Source organism: Oculina patagonica, chromosome 13, assembly GCF_052425735.1.
Source record: "Oculina patagonica isolate OP01 chromosome 13, crgOcupat, whole genome shotgun sequence".
NCBI classification, from domain to species: Eukaryota; Metazoa; Cnidaria; class Anthozoa; order Scleractinia; family Oculinidae; genus Oculina; species Oculina patagonica.
The window spans coordinates 5524455-5541760 of NC_135770.1; the positions used below are offsets into that span (position 1 = coordinate 5524455).

A 17306-nucleotide genomic window follows, 5' to 3' on the forward strand; every position below is an offset into this window, starting at 1 on the left:
CTTCTTGGTTTTACGTATCCTTCTGGTTGCTTCATGTAAATTTCTTCATCACGTTGAACTGTTTTTACGTCAATTTGGCACAGATATTAAATAGCATCGACCGGATCTCTCCCACTGCAAGGAATGATTTTTGACACTTCCTCCCTGCCACACATCCTTCTTTTATGCATGTCAACCCTTGTACAGGTTTACTCCCGCCACATTTCTTGAGGCGTGACTCGTGTACATGTCCAAGACGTTGACGTTTATTAGACCATTTACGGTACTTGACGGTAAATTTCCATCTAACATTTAATTTTTCAGTTGATGAACCCTTAAAACGAATATGATCATGAAGCTCATTACAATTGGAACTAAAAAATCCATAATCAATTACATTTCCAACATTACAATTAACACAGTACTTTACAATTCCGTTGACTAACTGACAATACATGCAACACTTCTTCCCTAAATTATATCTTCGTTAAATTTAGTTTTTGTCCTTTGAATAAAGTACACAGGTAATGCAAAAAAAAAAGCTCAAATAGCTGTGTTATTCGAGCAAAATATTTTGCAGGTTAAATTGGCTTTCAGGTTCAATCCGTTTCCAGCCTAGTTTTTATCTATGGTTCGGATCTGTTTCAACCTGAAGATAACAATCTTATTGGACTTATTGTTATCTTCAGGTTGAAACAGATTAAACTGGGCTGGAAACGGATTTAACATGAAAATCAGAATAACATGCAACAAATATAGTTAAAGTTAAACTTCAAGAGCTCGGTTTAAAGCTTCCTTAATTTTTTGAATACATTTTTGGTGTGAAATGAATTCCTTTTTGAAAAAAAAAACCTATTTACTCCCAAACTTATTGACTGCATTTTCTTGAGGTTTTTCCTGTCTTCCCTTTCTATATAAAAAGTGTTAAAAATTAACTGGCCGGTTGTAGGCTTATTTAGCCTTCTTGTTTGTTTTGGTTGATTGTTTTGCTATAAATCGCTTCTTTACTAAAGAAGACGGTGACTTTCAAGCCAAAGAGTGGTTTTACAATAACCGCCCGGTTGTAAACCTCTTCAAGCTTCTTGTTTGTTTGGGTGCTTGTTTCTTGTTTTTTTGAAAAGCGTTTAAACGTTTCTTAAGGAAACTCAACAGAAGGATTCTTGTATACGGCTTTTGCTAGAAACAAGAAGCATGATTTTTGAGTGCTTTAATTTGATTGGTTCAAGTTCAGCCGTTAAAATTAAACTCGGGCCAACTGGCTCACTTCGCCCAAGCTTGTCTTGTTTTCCATATTTGAAGCGATTTGGAGTATAGTATTCCTCCCCATAGATCGGTGTTTTGCACATACCGTAGAATTCCGGTTATAAGCCCTGGGCTTATACAACTTCGTAAGGGGTTTTGGGTGGGCTTATAAGCGGAGGGGCTTATATCCAGGAGGGCTTATAAGCGGAATGAAAAAAACCGTTTCGAAACGAGTCTCGGGAGTGTTGATCGCAATACGTTTTTAAGTTAAAAACGCACAAAAAGCAACATTTAGACCTGTTCAGTTCTGTCATCCGGTAGAGGGGGGCTTATATCCGGGGGGGCTTATAATCGGATGTATTTTTTTGTTACCAGGTTGATGGGCCTATAACCGGGGGGGCTTATAAGTGGGGGGGCTTATAACCGGAATTTTACGGTATGTGAGATTATTTTAATTTATAACAGAGTGCAATGGGCCGAGTCCCTAGAGACAGAGAGAACATTTTAATACGCCCTTTAGCTAGCGGCGGTAAAGAACGTTGAGTTAACCGGTAGTACATGTACAAGAGTACAAGTTCAAGGACATTTTTCAAGAATCATTCACGGGAGTGGCAAATAGAATTGTGAGTAGTGTATTACATTATTACAATAACATTATACTGTCGAGGTTAGGATTTTCGAGAGCTTTTCGTCACGAATTAAGTTATATTTTTGTTCTTGTTTATTGCTGGCTTGCAACTGACGTCACGGCGGCCATGTTGGGGGACAGGAACAAAGCGTTTCCCTCCACTGGGAATTTAACTTTTTTATCATGCAAATGTTTCGAAAATTTATTTTATTGTTTTGACCCCAACATGGCCGCATTGTCACGTGGTTGCAAGCCAGCAATAGTTTGACTATAATATATTGTGTATTGTGAACGCGAAGACAAACACGATCCAGTACAGAAATTAAAGTTCACAATTTCCCGTAAAGCTGTGGTGTTGCTGCTAATATCTCATCACTTCGAACCGGCGCAGTGTTCGAAAATTCTTCAATTGAGAAGAGCAACTACACAGCAGAACATTATTCAAAATGCCTCCAAAAGTTGAGAGTATCGCAACGCTCATTGTGAAAAGAGACATTACAATAGCTTCATTAGATGAACTCTACGAAGAATTTGACGTGCTTTATCAGGTCGAATCGGAATTAATTGCTTCGGAAAACGTGCATAAAGAAATAGCGGCAAAATACAGAAGTGTTAAAAAGAAACAAGCAACAATAGCCGACAAATTAATTGAAGCGGGACAGTCGTCAGGCGAGGAAATAAGTTCAAACAAACAAGTTGGAGATGCTTTCTGTAGCCTGCGTTGCAGCCGGGCGTGTCTCAAAATCCTCGTCTGCAACGCAGGCTATGTTATCTCCAGGATTTCGTTTTTTAACATGGAAGCTCTGCACGATTTTTTCCTTACAGTGCTTTATCCTTTGTTAAAGTCACGTAAAGCCTTGCATACTGTTTTATTATTTGGACTATGGATTCTAGACTTGTCACAAGTCGACCTCGCGAGTATCGCAGTAGAATAGTTAGTTTGGGGACTAGTCGCAGGGACCTGTCGCAGGGACTAGCTTCCGGGACCAGTCCCCTACTACTCGTATTTTGCATCGGAATGCTAGTCGCAGGGACCACATTTTTGGTCCCTGTGACTAGTCCCACGAATTAAGCTGGTTTGATTTCTGGGACTAGTCGCAGGGACCAATAGTCCCACAAATCGGTCAATTTTTGATATGTACACTAATGGTTGATTTCCACTGACGCGTAATTTTTTACGTGCGTAAAAAAATTAGAGACAATAGAGTTGTTCCGCACAAGAACCTAAGAGATGCAAATTTCCACTTCGTAACCTTAGGCATGCAAATTAGACAGGCGTTCTCAATTAAGTCTTTAAATACTGTGTACGTTTTCGTCGCATCAATTGCGCCATTCAGTCGGCCAGCTCATAAAAATAGGTAAATGAAAGGGGTGAGAACGCCTGTCTAATTTGCATGCCTAAGGTGACGAAGTGGAAATTTGCATCACTAAAGTTTTTGTGCGGAACAACTCTAATGTATGAACGGCTTGTGTACACGTTTACGCAGGCCGTTCATACATTGTCTCTAATTTTTTTCACGCACGTAAAAAATTACGCGTCAGTGGAAATCTACCATAAGGGATTAGTCCCTGCGAGGTGAGCTATTTCTGCAGTTAGGATTGCAGTATGATCGCAATTAGAATCTATCTCGAGGACCCCCCCCCCCCAAAAAAAAAAAAAAAAAAAAGTAAAAAAATAAAAATAATGAAAAATAACAAAATAAATAACAAAATAACCAAAAATAGAAATGAAAAAAAATAAAAAGATGATAATTATTCGCCACATTCGAAATATCTTCGAACTTTCCTAGGCAATCTTCGGAAATTTTCGGAGAAGTTCGAAAATATTCGTATTTCCTTCGGAAACATTTTAAATTTTTTTTGGAAATCTTCGGGAAATGGTCGGAAATCTTAGGAAAATCTTCTAGTCCCCTAGGGTTTTAAGCCTGTGAAGCGGGACGAGAAACGAAGTCGTGAAAAGGGCTATAAAAAAGACGAAGGAGTTTATTGAAAGTCTATTTCGATTTTTGTGAGTAGCGAGTCTGTTCAAGCAATAAATTAAATGAGCTTTTATAAAGCCTGCATGTCATGGCAAAGCAAGGGTCGCACTCATTGCAGGAATATTTCGTTGAAACAAGATCCCTCAAGCTTTGTCAGATTAAATTGTCAATCCGTGACTGAGTGTTTTTTTTGCGTTACTGGCGTCAAAAACCACGCAAACTTATGCGTGGCGGATCCCTTCGGACAATACTTTATACCGTGTCTAAATTTTGAATCCTTTACAGTCTTTAACTGTAATTGTGGTTAACCCCGAAAGCTTTTTAAGCTCGTTGCCGAACGCCGAGTACTTGCGAATTTTTTTCACGAATTCGAGCGACGATAATAGAACGCTTTCCAGGTCTGTGAGACACCTTTCCCAAGAAATCCAACTGCTGTCGACGGGGTAGGTTTAGCGAATACGACGAATTTATTCGATTGAAAGAAGGAACGGAGAAAAAACAGTCAACGCTCCTAAACTGATGGCCAACGTTTCGGACGATACGTCTTCTGACGCGAATCAGTAAGTAAATGTTATTTTACCGCCTTTCATGTAGTTTGCACGCGATGTGATGGAGTACTTTGACGCAGGCTTTAAATATATTCAGTATGGTCGCTTCTGAAAGTAATGCAGTGCGATACTATTCTGTTGTGATTTTACTATAATTTTATAGATAAATACCAGCTACGTATACATTCCCTGTATTGTGATCAGATTTTAGTGATCTTCACAGGGGGGCGTAAGCCGTCACGCAGTAATCCACTTTAGTGACAATGCTCACGCGATTGCGTGATTATTCATCACCTCTTGTATGGACGACCACTCATATACAAGATTCTTGCGACTATCTGTAATAAAGTTACGCTTTGATTGGGGATTCTGCTAATGCAAGTAGACAAACTGGGGCACGTTTCTCGAAGGTACCGACAAGTTTTCACACCCGGAAAGCCATAGGAAAATCGCAAAACTTATGACTAAGAGCTGTTTTACTCACATATTTTTAACACGAGCAGAGGTGTCTTTTAAGCTATGAAAATTTATATCCCAGTCAATCAAGCCATTTAAAGTCTCAAAAAAAAAACAATATCAATCTATGAATTTTTTTTCTTTTCGTTAAGTTATCCCAGCCAAGCTGTTGGAGCGCCTCGGTAGCCCGGGGGGGGGGGGGGGGAAACTCCTTGAAATTTTTGGTGGGGGTGTGCCGTATCCAGACCCAATTTCAGACCAAAAAATGCCATTTTCCACACCCGTTTTCAGACCTGGCCTCAAAAATCCATACCCGTTTTCAGACCATCAGTGCTGAACGGAATTCAACCCAACAAAGATGAATAGGTAAAATTTAGCTGGAATGATATATTTTATCCATTTCTCTTTCTCTCTCACCAGTAACTCGCCCCGGTTGCTGGGAAGAAAAAAATAAGTTTATAAGCTTTCGTGAACGTTCCCCAGATATCCATACCCAATTTCAGACCAAAATGTTCAAAATCTATACCCGTTTTCAGACCAAAACAGCTAAAAAAACCATACCCTTTGGTGCGGCACAAACCTATATACCTGATATAGGGGAGTACCCCGCCCCCCCCCCCCCTCCCCGGGCTCAGTAGCAGATGAATGCCTTTGCATATCGAGCACGATTTTGGCAGCTAAATTTTGCAGTACTTGGACTTTGAGTTCCGTGAAACTGAAACACAGTAGTCACTCTGGTCAACCACAAGGAAAAATACAATCCAGGGAGCCAATCAAATCGCAAAGCAAATACATGTAACTACCGCGAAGCGCAGGAAAACGTGTGCGGGCAAGCATAAGTCACGATTGGTTTTGGTTTTACTTTTGATTGGTTGAGTAGCGAGATTTTTAAACCAATCACTAAGCACATTAATGCAAAACCAAATATTACTTTCGAAACTCAAGTGGAAATTGCTCAATTTGGTAAAAAAACTCGCTTAGTGCGGCCGCAATTACCTTTTTTTATGTATAATATAATGAGGGCCACTAGTTTCTCAGTTTTTAACTGTAAAGTGTTTTTACCCTCGTAAAATAAAGTTATTATTATTATTATATAACGATACCGTTATATTAGTAAGACTGAGGTAGTTTTGATTTCTTTTAAGGCAGGAGTGCATCGAAACTATAAATGAGAAGACCTTTGACCTAGGATGCCTTGGTCCAGCTGTAAGTATAGAATAAGTATTTTTGGTATTTTTTACGTTGCCAACTAATTATCCTAATTTGTAAATTTCTGCATAAAGCTCAGGTTCTGAACGACCGATCGATAGACCAACCAAACTACCGTAGTAACAAACGGCCGAACAGCCGAAGGGCCGAACGGCCGACCGAACGTACGAACATACAATCATATTAATAATTGTATGTGGTTATGATGGTTATGACCAATTGTTTTTTATATTTGTTTTTGTTTTTTATATTTTTATTTCAAGCTTGTCATAATTTTGGTACTGGCATGTCTCAAACGCCGCAACAAATTGAGACATGATTACTGCAATGGATATCCTGGACTATTAATGTAAGTATTGAATCCCTATCACTTTTGTACGTTATTAGAATAAATCAAATGAGACATGCATGTACAATTAATTACATAATTTAACAAAGCAAGCAAAGGGGAAAAAAAACATGACGAGACAAAACAGTGCTGGAGCTATTTACTAGTTGCAGAATTCTATTGGATAATTCCAAAGTCACAGGCTCTTTCCAGCTCTTGTACTTTGACGGGTCAGTACCACGAATCTTAATCAGTTGATGCTACCTTAAATTTTCAAAATTTTAAGGTGGCTCTGAAACCGCTTCGTAGAAATTTTTTTAACTTTGCAAAAAATTGTATCTTAACATGCTAATCAATGTTCAATAATAAAAAATGGGGGTCACCGAGCTCGTTTTTGAGTCATAAGCACTTAAAGCCAAAATTAAGGGTGTTTTTAAAAGTTTATACTGTTGCTATAGTAACCAGTGACGTCATGAAAATGACCAAAACATATTCACCAATCATCGGGCATTTATTTGATACCATTATTGTAGCATCAACTGATTAAGATTCGTAGTACTGACCCGTCAAAGTACAAGAGCTGAAACGTGCTGGAAACCGTTACCAGCCACCTTAAAGTGCTACTACGATCAAATTTTCGATTTCCATATTTTTACATTTTCGTGTACTATAAGACTTTCTTACTCACCTTGCAAATTATCAATCCATTACGAACATCAGAAGTCGTTTTGCTTTAACGTTTATTTCCAATATTTTATGGCCGCCATTAAACAACCTTGTTCCAAGACTTGGTTGCGAATAGGGAGAAAATGACGTCAAAGGCTAAAATACCTCACGGGTTGAAATTATAATAACAATATGTATTGAAAATCACGCGATATGCAACAAAAACTTTGCGCTTGTTTTTCGTGCAATTTTCTATGCTGATTGTTATTCTAATTTCAACCCGTGAGGTATTTTAGCCTTTGACGTCATTTTCTCCCTATTCGCAACCAAGCCTTGGAACAAGGTTGATTAAGGTCGCGCAGGACCTTTGCAATCATTAGTATGTATTTATTTAAAGAGAATGCACGAACTGCCGGACGACTGAAGCCGACAACAAACGAAATATTCATGAGAATGTTTGTTTTTAAACTCTTTTGTACAAGTAATTACTAGTAATTGTTCTCAGCTTTGTGCACGTGCGCTGGAACATAGGGAATTATCATAATTAGATTCACAGCTTTAAATATATCACACGTTGCTGTAAACACTGACTCGGAAGGTCTTCGGAAGCCTCAAAACCTGCAATTTTGTGTCCAAGTTTTCTCCGCCGATATAGAATTTCAAGAGTTGATTCACGAGGAACATAAACTTGGTGAACTCTATTGTGCTATGACTAGAGCGAATTTTTAAATTTCCTTCTCAAAATGAAGATAGCACGTTTCAAAGTTTAGATTTCACATTTTTGCTCTCTTAGAAGCCATTAACTTGTAGCAGTTTTTGAAATCGAAAATTTCGTTCTAGCCATAGCACAAAAGAGGTTATGATTTACCACTAAGCAATATAATCATTTAATTTGGTGCGCTGTTCTAGCTGAAAACTTGGACACAAAATCGCATTATCTGCAGTTAAACATTTAAGGGCTTGTAACATCACAGACAACGGTCATATCTCAGTAAAAGGACAATCGTGATGTAATTCCATCATCCCCGAATATCCTCGTTAAATTTTAGAGGAATCGATGTTCAAAATGTAGTGAATTAAAGCTTTGCAAGATAGCACTCCGTCAAGAAATTTGCCTAATGAATTTATTAATGAGCCAGGGTCCCGCGCGACCTTAATGGCGGCCGTAAATTCTCTGGAATAAATGTTATAATACAACGACTTCTGATGTTCGTAATGGATTGAAATTTGGCAAGGTGAGTAAGAAAGTCTAATTGTTCAAGACAATGTAAAAATATGAAGATCAAAAATTTGATCATAGTAGCACTTTAATTAAACATTTACAAGTTGTCTCGAATGGAATTTTGTGAAATGGCACATGAATGTTTATGTAACCAAAGGTTCTTCCTGTTTTAGACCAATCAACTTCTTAGGCAGTTTTACAAACAGATTCACTATAGCGGCTACGTTTGGAGCAACCGCCAGTACATTTTTTACAAATGCAAGATCAGATTTATTTGCTTTACCAGGCCCTGCCTGGGTCAAAGGTAAGTGTAGCCACTGTGTTTAGAGCACGCTGAGCAGTGATTTTATTGCGTCAAATTTAAATAAAATACCTTTAAACATCGAGTAAATACGACCTATATATTCATACGCCCATCTAACAGGGTCGGCCAGGGGGGTAAGTGGTATACCAATATACCTGAAAACATGTACCCAGTATACCCAAAATTTCCCCTCAAAATCATGCAAAATACCAAAATTTGGAAAACACAGTATACTTTATACCCATAAAGGCCCACTTTTAGCATAAAAATACTGGATACCCAAATTAAAATCCCCCTGTATACCGTACACCTAAAAACCCTGGCCGACCCTGATCTAAAAATAAAAAAAAAAACTACAAAATGGAAATGGGCGGAAGAAATAGCAAAACAAAGCTGACAGATAACGTCAAACTAAAGTTGGCAAATCTTTTGCTGGCAAACTCTAATTGGCGTTTTTGAACGATACAACAATAGTTGGTACCGTTTGTTTTTAGTTTGTCGTGTGAAGACCGCGTAACTGCACATTGCTATCAACTTTTTTATGTTTTTTATTTAGTTTTTGATGCGATTATTGCCGTTCTTGTATATGGAATATTGTTCTACCCATTTTTTGCCTGCCTAACAACGGAATACAAGCTGGTTGGGTCACTGATGGGCTTTCTTTATGTCACCATGAGGTACGACTATAAAAACTTGGTTGATTATATTCCAGCCAAATGATGAAAGTATAAACATAACAAAAAAAAAACAACTAAACTCAATAGACTTGGGACTGAAATTAATTTTGTATTATTCCAGTCGGGGGAACAAGTGCCAGTTGATGGCGACATCACTTCTCCGAGAAGAGACTGAGCCCGCGGTTTTCGTCCCAGAAGTTGCTAAGCAACCTGACGTATTTTTATGCGCGATTGTTTTCGGAGTACCGCGCTCGCGCTTGTTTTTGATTGGATGAAATAATTCGGAAAATCTTCGAGTGCTTCAACGAAGATTTGCCATAACCGGCACTTATTCCCCCGACCGTATTCCACAAACTAAAAAGTTCGTACTTTGTTTAGCAAATTTGTCGACATCGAAGTACTGTACAATATAACATCAATTTGAATGGTCAAACACTAGGGTCTCGTCTACAGACTTAAAAGCACCTTGAACAGCGTAATACGTAAGTAGCACAGCGTGAAAATACTTGTTAATGCTTCAACGAGGGCTAGCGAGTTTGAGCAAGCGTTATCTCTCAAAAATTTAATTTTATAAAGGAAATGATAAACGCTCTCCCTCTTGGGCATTGTTGAGCTCTATAAGCACTGCTGACATTATTATATTTAGTAAATAAACCCCTTCAGGCGGCTGGTATATTGGAGGATAATGCCCAAGGCTGAAAGATTGTCGAAAAATGAACAGTTGGCCGAGAAGCGAAGCTTCGAGGGCAACTGTGAAATTTTGAGGACAATCTTTCAGCCGAGGGCATTATCCTCCAATATACCAGCAGTCCAGAAAGGGATTTATTTATCTTATAACCCTCCGATTGAGTTCTACAACACGCTTTATCGCCAGTAAATTTACAGGAAAAATCCTACGTAATAAAACCGGCATAACTGTGGTTGAAACAAATGTAAGTTGATTGGTTTACGTGATTGGTTTATCTCTGTGTTTTTATTAAAAGTTAAAAATTGGATACGGTGTCTTCATTTGTTTGTTGTGTACATGCCTACAAAATCGGGCGACGGATATCAAATCGGACGGGGTATATTCGCTGATACCGGTCGTCCGTTTTTGTACCACGTGATGCGTTTTGTCCAATAAGCGCGCGCAAAAATTAATGGGTAGGTTATAAATGTATATATTGTATTTTACCTATTTTTAATCACTGTAATTATGTTAAGACGGTGTGATATCTAAATGGACTTTTACCGACTTAATAACATGTAGATGTAGATGTAGATTGTCAAATAAGCTTTCATTTAATCCGCGAACTTTCAACCACACAGTACGTTTCCTTGACGTTTGGAAGTGAAGGCAATGGTTTATTTTCTAAATTATTATTTTTAGCATAAGAAACGATTGTGTAAATAAAGTTGTTGATGTTGTTTTTACTATACAGGTTCTCTATGGAACTTGTGATTGATTTCCAGTGTAAGAATTCTTATGATGACGTAAGAAACTAACAATTTCAATTGACTTTTTTTATTTATTTCATGGTATTATTTGTTGATATTGCACGTTTATTTATATTTCTTCATTTTTTTTATTCTTTAATTTTGTTTTGACCCATTTAAAGTCCTTCTAAAATTTTCGCACGGTTATATATAACTTTTCAGACAAAATATTTTAGAAGCCTAAGATCCAGTACTTTGGTCTAACACATTGCAAGATCTTCAAAAAGCGAGCCATAGACCCCACGAAATAAATTTGAACACTTTGCGAGTTTGTTTGTTTGTTTGCTTCCTTTAAAACAATTAACTAAGACTGAACCTACCTTGCGGTTGCGCAAATAGGCCTTATTCGTATTATCGGTATTGGACTGGAACAAGCTTTCGATGGAGGCTTATGCGGGTAATCTTTTCAAATGCAAATGACATGAATAAATTGTCATTAGAAATTGCCTGTCGTTATTTGTGTAGATCGTTGGGGATCGGCTATTTACCGAGTTAGAGGTTGAGTTGAGTTTGAGTTGAGTTTGAGTTGAGTTTGAGTTAAGATTGAGTTAAGATTGAGTTACCGTATTTCCAGTGTCTTTTCCTTTTTTTACAATAGAAAGTTCAAAATCGAAGGTTCTCATTATATTTACTGAAATAATACTTACATCTTACTGACAAATTTACACTATTTCGCGTTTTACGCTAAGAACAATTCAGCTCTCGTGTTTTGTTGCTTGCAAATCATTACCTTTTATCGCGGTGTTGACTACAAGCAGTCCATCATTAATTTTCTTTCAGAGATAGTTTTATTCAGGCTATTCGAGAAACGCGAGAGGAAGAAAATAGGAGAGGCTAACATAATATTTTTTCTTTTGTCTCGCGCGTCGACTAGCTATGAGTAGTAATGTACTACACTCTGAGGCAAATTTGCCTTAGAGATGTAGTACATCACTACTTCCAGTGCTGGATACAAAATATGGGACAAAAATGGATTCAAATATTAGAATCAAAAACTGAAATTCAAACCCTAGAAAACCAAGCCTGTAAAACCAAGCCTGTAAAACCAAGCCTAACTCAACCCTAGGTTCAAAATAAAAAAAAACTTCTTATACTCTTTTTTAAACTTTTTTTATACTGCGTTCGAATGGGATTGTCTTATATGGGTCCACTTGCTACCCAGACTGTACTCTTTTTTACATTGCTCACAAAACCATCGTGTATTTCGCATATAACGGGCTTTTGTGCGCCTTATAGCTTTCATTTTGTCTTCTTTGGTAAACCATCTCTGGTATCGGGCATTAACAATATTATCATTCCAAAACATCAATTGTTATATATTAATAACACAATATATTAATTTCTTATATCATTAATAGTGCGTTTAAACAAGCCTTGATATCATAACTGAAATATCAATCTGGAAAACCAAGCGAAGCCGAGTTTTATGCTGTTTTTATTATCATGGTAAATCTCTTGTACTGAATATCTGTTGTGAATTGTCTTCTAAAACGATTATGATTTTTGTTATTTTTGAATTCATTTTTTCTTTTTCAAGGTCGGATAATACACTGTTTAAATCATTGTAAATGTTACATAGGTATTTGCTTGTTTCATTTTCTTCATTTAATAATTTTGTTAATGGCTTGCAATGTCCATCTTCCTTTAGTTTTTTATCTAAATATACTAAAGTGTCTAAATTTTCATATACCAAATCTCCGAGTTTTGATAATTCTTTTAATGTTACGATATACTTCAGTGTGTTTATTGCGTCATCAGACATATTTTTGAATGTATTTGCTTTGAAACATATTTTCTTTAAATTTTCCATGTTTATTTTCATGTTTGTCATTTATCTATATATATAGTGTATGTTTTTATTTTTATGCGTTTTTTCATGAATCTCTTATACTCTTTTTTAAAAATCTTGCGTTTTAGTGCGTTTAAATATGTTGTAAATCTTTCATTTTGTCTTCTTTGGTAAACCATCTCTGGTATCGGCCATTAACAATATTATCATTCCAAAACATCAATTGTTATATATTAGAGTGAATTCGTGTAACCCGTTTTTTATATGTTAATGAGTCGTATAATATTCTAATGTTTGTGTACAATAAAACAATACACGAGTGGTCAGAAAACCTCAAAGAAATCACTTTAATAGTTATACAGAAAATAAGTATAAACAGGACGTGTCTTTCTTTAAGCACTTCAAGAACATGTTCAACCTAAATCGAAAATTAGTTTGTTTTTCTTTACGGGACGTTGAATATAAAATGTTTGTCTAAAATCGCAAGACAATTCAAGGCATGATAAATGTTAAGCCCCGTTTTGGTTTTTACATATTGGTAAATGCTTGAATTTTAACCTGACTTCCACATGCAAATAATTACGATTTGTCCGCAATTTTCTGTTTTCCTGTACAGCTCATTTAAATATTACACGGCGCATTTGCATATAAAAAACGGGTTACACGAATTCACTCTATTAATGACACAATATATTAATTTCTTATATCATTAATAGTGCGTTTAAATATGTTGTAAATCCTTGATTGGTATCCAACTATTAAATTCATCACTATAACCTTTCCACTTCACTAAAGCTTGTTTCTTCTTATAGTTCCGCCGAATTACTTTATCAATACGAAATACTTCTTGTTTTGCTTTCAATAGTTCGGACTCGTAAAAGCTACCTTGTATTTCTTCATTATTCAAATCTTTTAATTTATAAGTTATTGGATTAGTGTATTGGATCTTATCAACGATGAATATCTCTTCTGACCAATTAGGAGTATAGCCTTTGTCGAACACCTTTCGTTTATATTTAGATATTCGGACCTTATCACCAACCTTAAATTTGGGTTTTGCTGATAATGGCTCCATATCACCGTATAGGTTAAGATATACAATTCCTTGATTCTTTTCCTTTGAAGCTTCTGTTGGTGTCATCTTTATTGAACTGTGTTTTGTATTATTGTATTCTTTTACCAGTATGGGTAGCATTTCAAGATACTGTGTATTACCTTGAATAGTAAACTGTTTGTACATTTTATTTTTCAAAGTTCTATTAAATCTCTCAATAACAACAGCTTTACCTTCATTAAAAGTGGAATACATCTTAATATCATTTTGCTTTAGCCATTCCTTGAATGTTTTGTTATAAACTTCAGATCCCTGATCGACCCAGAGAAATTCAGGTTTACGCTTGTCATTAATAACAATATTGTTGAAAGCGTTAGTTATTGATGTACTTTTCTTATCTTTCAATTGTATAGCCCAAGCGAATTTACTGAATACATCAATTATAGTCAATAGATATTTATAACCTTTATTCCATTTTGAAAGTTTATCCATAAAAACTAAATCAGCAGACCATATGTCGTCAATTCCATTTGATATTACTCTTCTAGTTTTAAATTTTCGTCTGATTGGTTTATGTAACTCATCGGCTAATTGTTGAGACCAATCATTTTTACTCAACGCCTTTTTCCGTTTTTTGGCTTTTTAACACCGAGCCCTATTTTAGCCTTGGTTGCAATTACATTACGAGCGACAGTATGACCCCATTGACGTTGAGAATAAGGGGTAGAGTCGAGCTCTTGGATCATTTTTTGGTCAGCTTTATGCTTGCAACTTAGTTGTTTAGATTTTGCTTTATTTCCACAAACGCTGTATGCAATATCATGCCTCATCGCTATTTCATCCGTTCTGCCTGTCGGTTTTTGAAATATTTGAAGTATTTCACCTGTATTTGGATCATATTTCACTTGTTTTTCGAGAGGATTATAAGGACCCAAAAAGGCATAGCCATGGGGTACCCAGCCGGCTTTTGGTTTTGGCAATTTCCCAATCAATTTATGTATATCAAGAGCGCCTCCTTTAATAAATTTGCTTTTTTTCTTCCTGCATATTTGACAAACTGATTTTTCCATAAGCCGACCATTTTTAGCTTTTACCTTTTTAGAGTTTAATGATTTGGTTTGTTTTTTACACGATAGACAATACGATTGGCACATTATATATATTGATTAGATATTTAATCGCAATAATGATTTATCCATTTTCCATTTTTATACTCACTGAAATTGCATTTGGGGTCGAGATTTTCATTTTTATATGCTCCAGCTGGCTTCCAAAAATTCTTCGTTTGAATCCCGCTCTGTTTATTGACCATACCTCTCAAAAAATTACCGCTCCAGTACTTCTTGAATAAATCCTTGTCTGCTCCTGTGATATCCATTAAAAAAGATGCCACTTGCTGACTCTCTTTGAACCCCGGCACTTTAGAACCAATTTTTTGGTTAATGGTTTGTCCTACGCCTTTGCCTTTTCTCTCACTCACAAAACGAGTTTTAGTAATACCACAAGAAGCGCATTTCGATTTGAGCATTAAACGATTGTTTTTTGTTCTCATATATTTTTCAGAATTAGGAACTGAATTAGTTTTTATTTTTTCGCGTAAACAATACGATTTAGTCATTGTATATATATTACGTTACATATTTTTGAAATAATGTTGAATGAATTTTTCATTATTCATTGTGTCATATATGTCAAACACTTTTAATAAATTATAATACGAATTCCCCTTATTCATTTCGTTGAGAAAGTATAAAGAGAAGTATCCGCATGTGGTTGTATTTATATTCTGTATCTGATTGTTTTGATGTATCAATGTTAAATTCTTCTTTTTTGCGTGATCGACTATTTCTTGAAATGGAGGCATACCAAAACTATCAAAATAATTGATTACCTTATCTTTTACATAAGTTGCAACCCAATGGCTACCGCTCATATAAGATGGTTCAAGATTGTAAATAAATAATGCTTGTCTATGGTTATGTGGTACTCTTTTATCCCTTGACAAAACATCACTGATTGGGATGCTTAAATATCTGCACCATTTTATTAGATCAAAATTACTCATCGGTATATTCTTATGGAATGTTGGCTTTCTTACTTTCTTTTTGGTTTTAAGATCTTTTTTTTTGGAAGCACCAATCCGCCTTTAAGAAATTTATCATATTCAGCCCACGAACCAATAATTGGAGGACTCCTATAAGATAATGCATCTCTTTTAGTCGGTAGTTTGATTTTACCACCGTTTTTTGATCTTTGTTTCCTAATGTTTGGCGATGGATAATAAGGGTATTCTATTTGAATTCCTGTCCCTCCTTGAGGGGGAGTGACTTGAATTCCTTTTCCAATCACCTTTCGCATTTTACTTATTTGTGTTTTAGATAAATTCAATGTAATGCCTTTACCCTCACTTTTTACTTTATTATGCCGTGTTATTTGTCTTTTTGTAAGGTATAACTCAGTATTACCCTTCTTTTTGATCTGATGCTTATCAATCAATAAACTCACTTCACTTGAATTTTTGATTGCTCTGGCTAGCTTTTTCATTTGGCCTTCTGTTAAAGGAATATATGTTGAAATATATTTTGTGCTCATAGTCTTGCTCTATATATAATAGTGTTAGATTAAATATTACATAAAAATAAGTTCATTCCCAATTTTGTCAATTACAATTTTTTCTTCATAAAGAACTACAGCGTATATCATATAATCGTCAGTAGCTTGTACATTCAATCTGTAATGAAACAATAACTGTTTTGGATCATCAGTAACCGATTCCTTATGATTTCTTAAATCGAAATAGATAACAGGAAATAATTCAGAATAATTTTGTAAATTTAACTGAGTTCCTGTATTGTAGTCGTTGGTTCTGAATGCATATTCTTGAATGTCATTATATAATCTTGGTTTAAAATCACAATCATACTCTAGTTCTGGAGTAAAATATGAATTCCCAAGTTGCAATCGACAGGTAGATAGTGTACATACATTATCACCCGCATTTATTTTAAAAGTATCAAAAATAAAGGGATTTTCTAATTCATTATTTGACTTGTTTCTTTGCAGATATACAAAAACATGTTTTGCATTTTTAATAGCTGGTGTAATTTGATATATCCCAGAAATAGCAGTTGTTGGTGATGAATGTTTAATAAATTCTCTTAAATATGTCCATTTTGTTGCTGTTAAAAAACTACTATTCACTAATTTTTGTCCTGCTGATGTAAAGTTCAAACGTGGTAACCATAACTGAAAATCTAGAACCACATATCGTGTTTCAGCACCCCCAACTCTGTAAATAAATTCTCTATCATCATTTAGTGTTATGTTTAGTTCGATTTGCATAGGTGGTATCATTTTATCTCGTAGTTCTTGAAAAATGGAAAACCTATTCAACGGAATACACGCATATACGTCTTTTGATTGTGCGCACAATTCACCTCTTTTAATTGCTCCTACTTTTGGGGCTGTTGTCAAATTGCCAACTAATGCAGCTCTATCGTCAAGATACCAATTAAAATTGGTAGCTACTGTACGACTATAGTCATCAGAAAATTCAAGCAATCCTTTTATGAAACAGATTTTATGCAGGTCATTACCATCGTAAGGTTTTTTACCTCCTGAAGTTATCATAATGTGATTTATAATACTGGAACTATCATTTATCGTTGACGTTAGCACAGGTGTTTCTAGAGCATTGACCGCAATGTTCGATCCATCAGCCTTTTTCTCAAGTTTATATTTCACGATAA

The 17306-nt window shown here is 35.8% G+C and overlaps 2 protein-coding genes across 2 annotated transcripts in view; both read left to right on the top strand.

Moving 5' to 3' along the window:
- LOC144636839 (adenosine receptor A3-like) overlaps positions 1-17306 on the top strand; it is a 103951-nt gene that overhangs the window by 10395 nt on the left and 76250 nt on the right. The window lies entirely within an intron of this gene.
- The window catches only part of LOC144636807 (stimulated by retinoic acid gene 6 protein-like), a 51946-nt gene continuing 38679 nt past the window's right edge, over positions 4040-17306 (top strand). The window contains exons 1-6 of the mRNA XM_078496006.1: positions 4040-4388; positions 5978-6038; positions 6305-6390; positions 8431-8561; positions 9118-9238; positions 10660-10711. Of these exons, the coding sequence (XP_078352132.1) occupies positions 4348-4388; positions 5978-6038; positions 6305-6390; positions 8431-8561; positions 9118-9238; positions 10660-10711 (492 nt within the window). The 5' untranslated portion in view covers positions 4040-4347. The remainder of the gene's footprint in view (positions 4389-5977; positions 6039-6304; positions 6391-8430; positions 8562-9117; positions 9239-10659; positions 10712-17306) is intronic.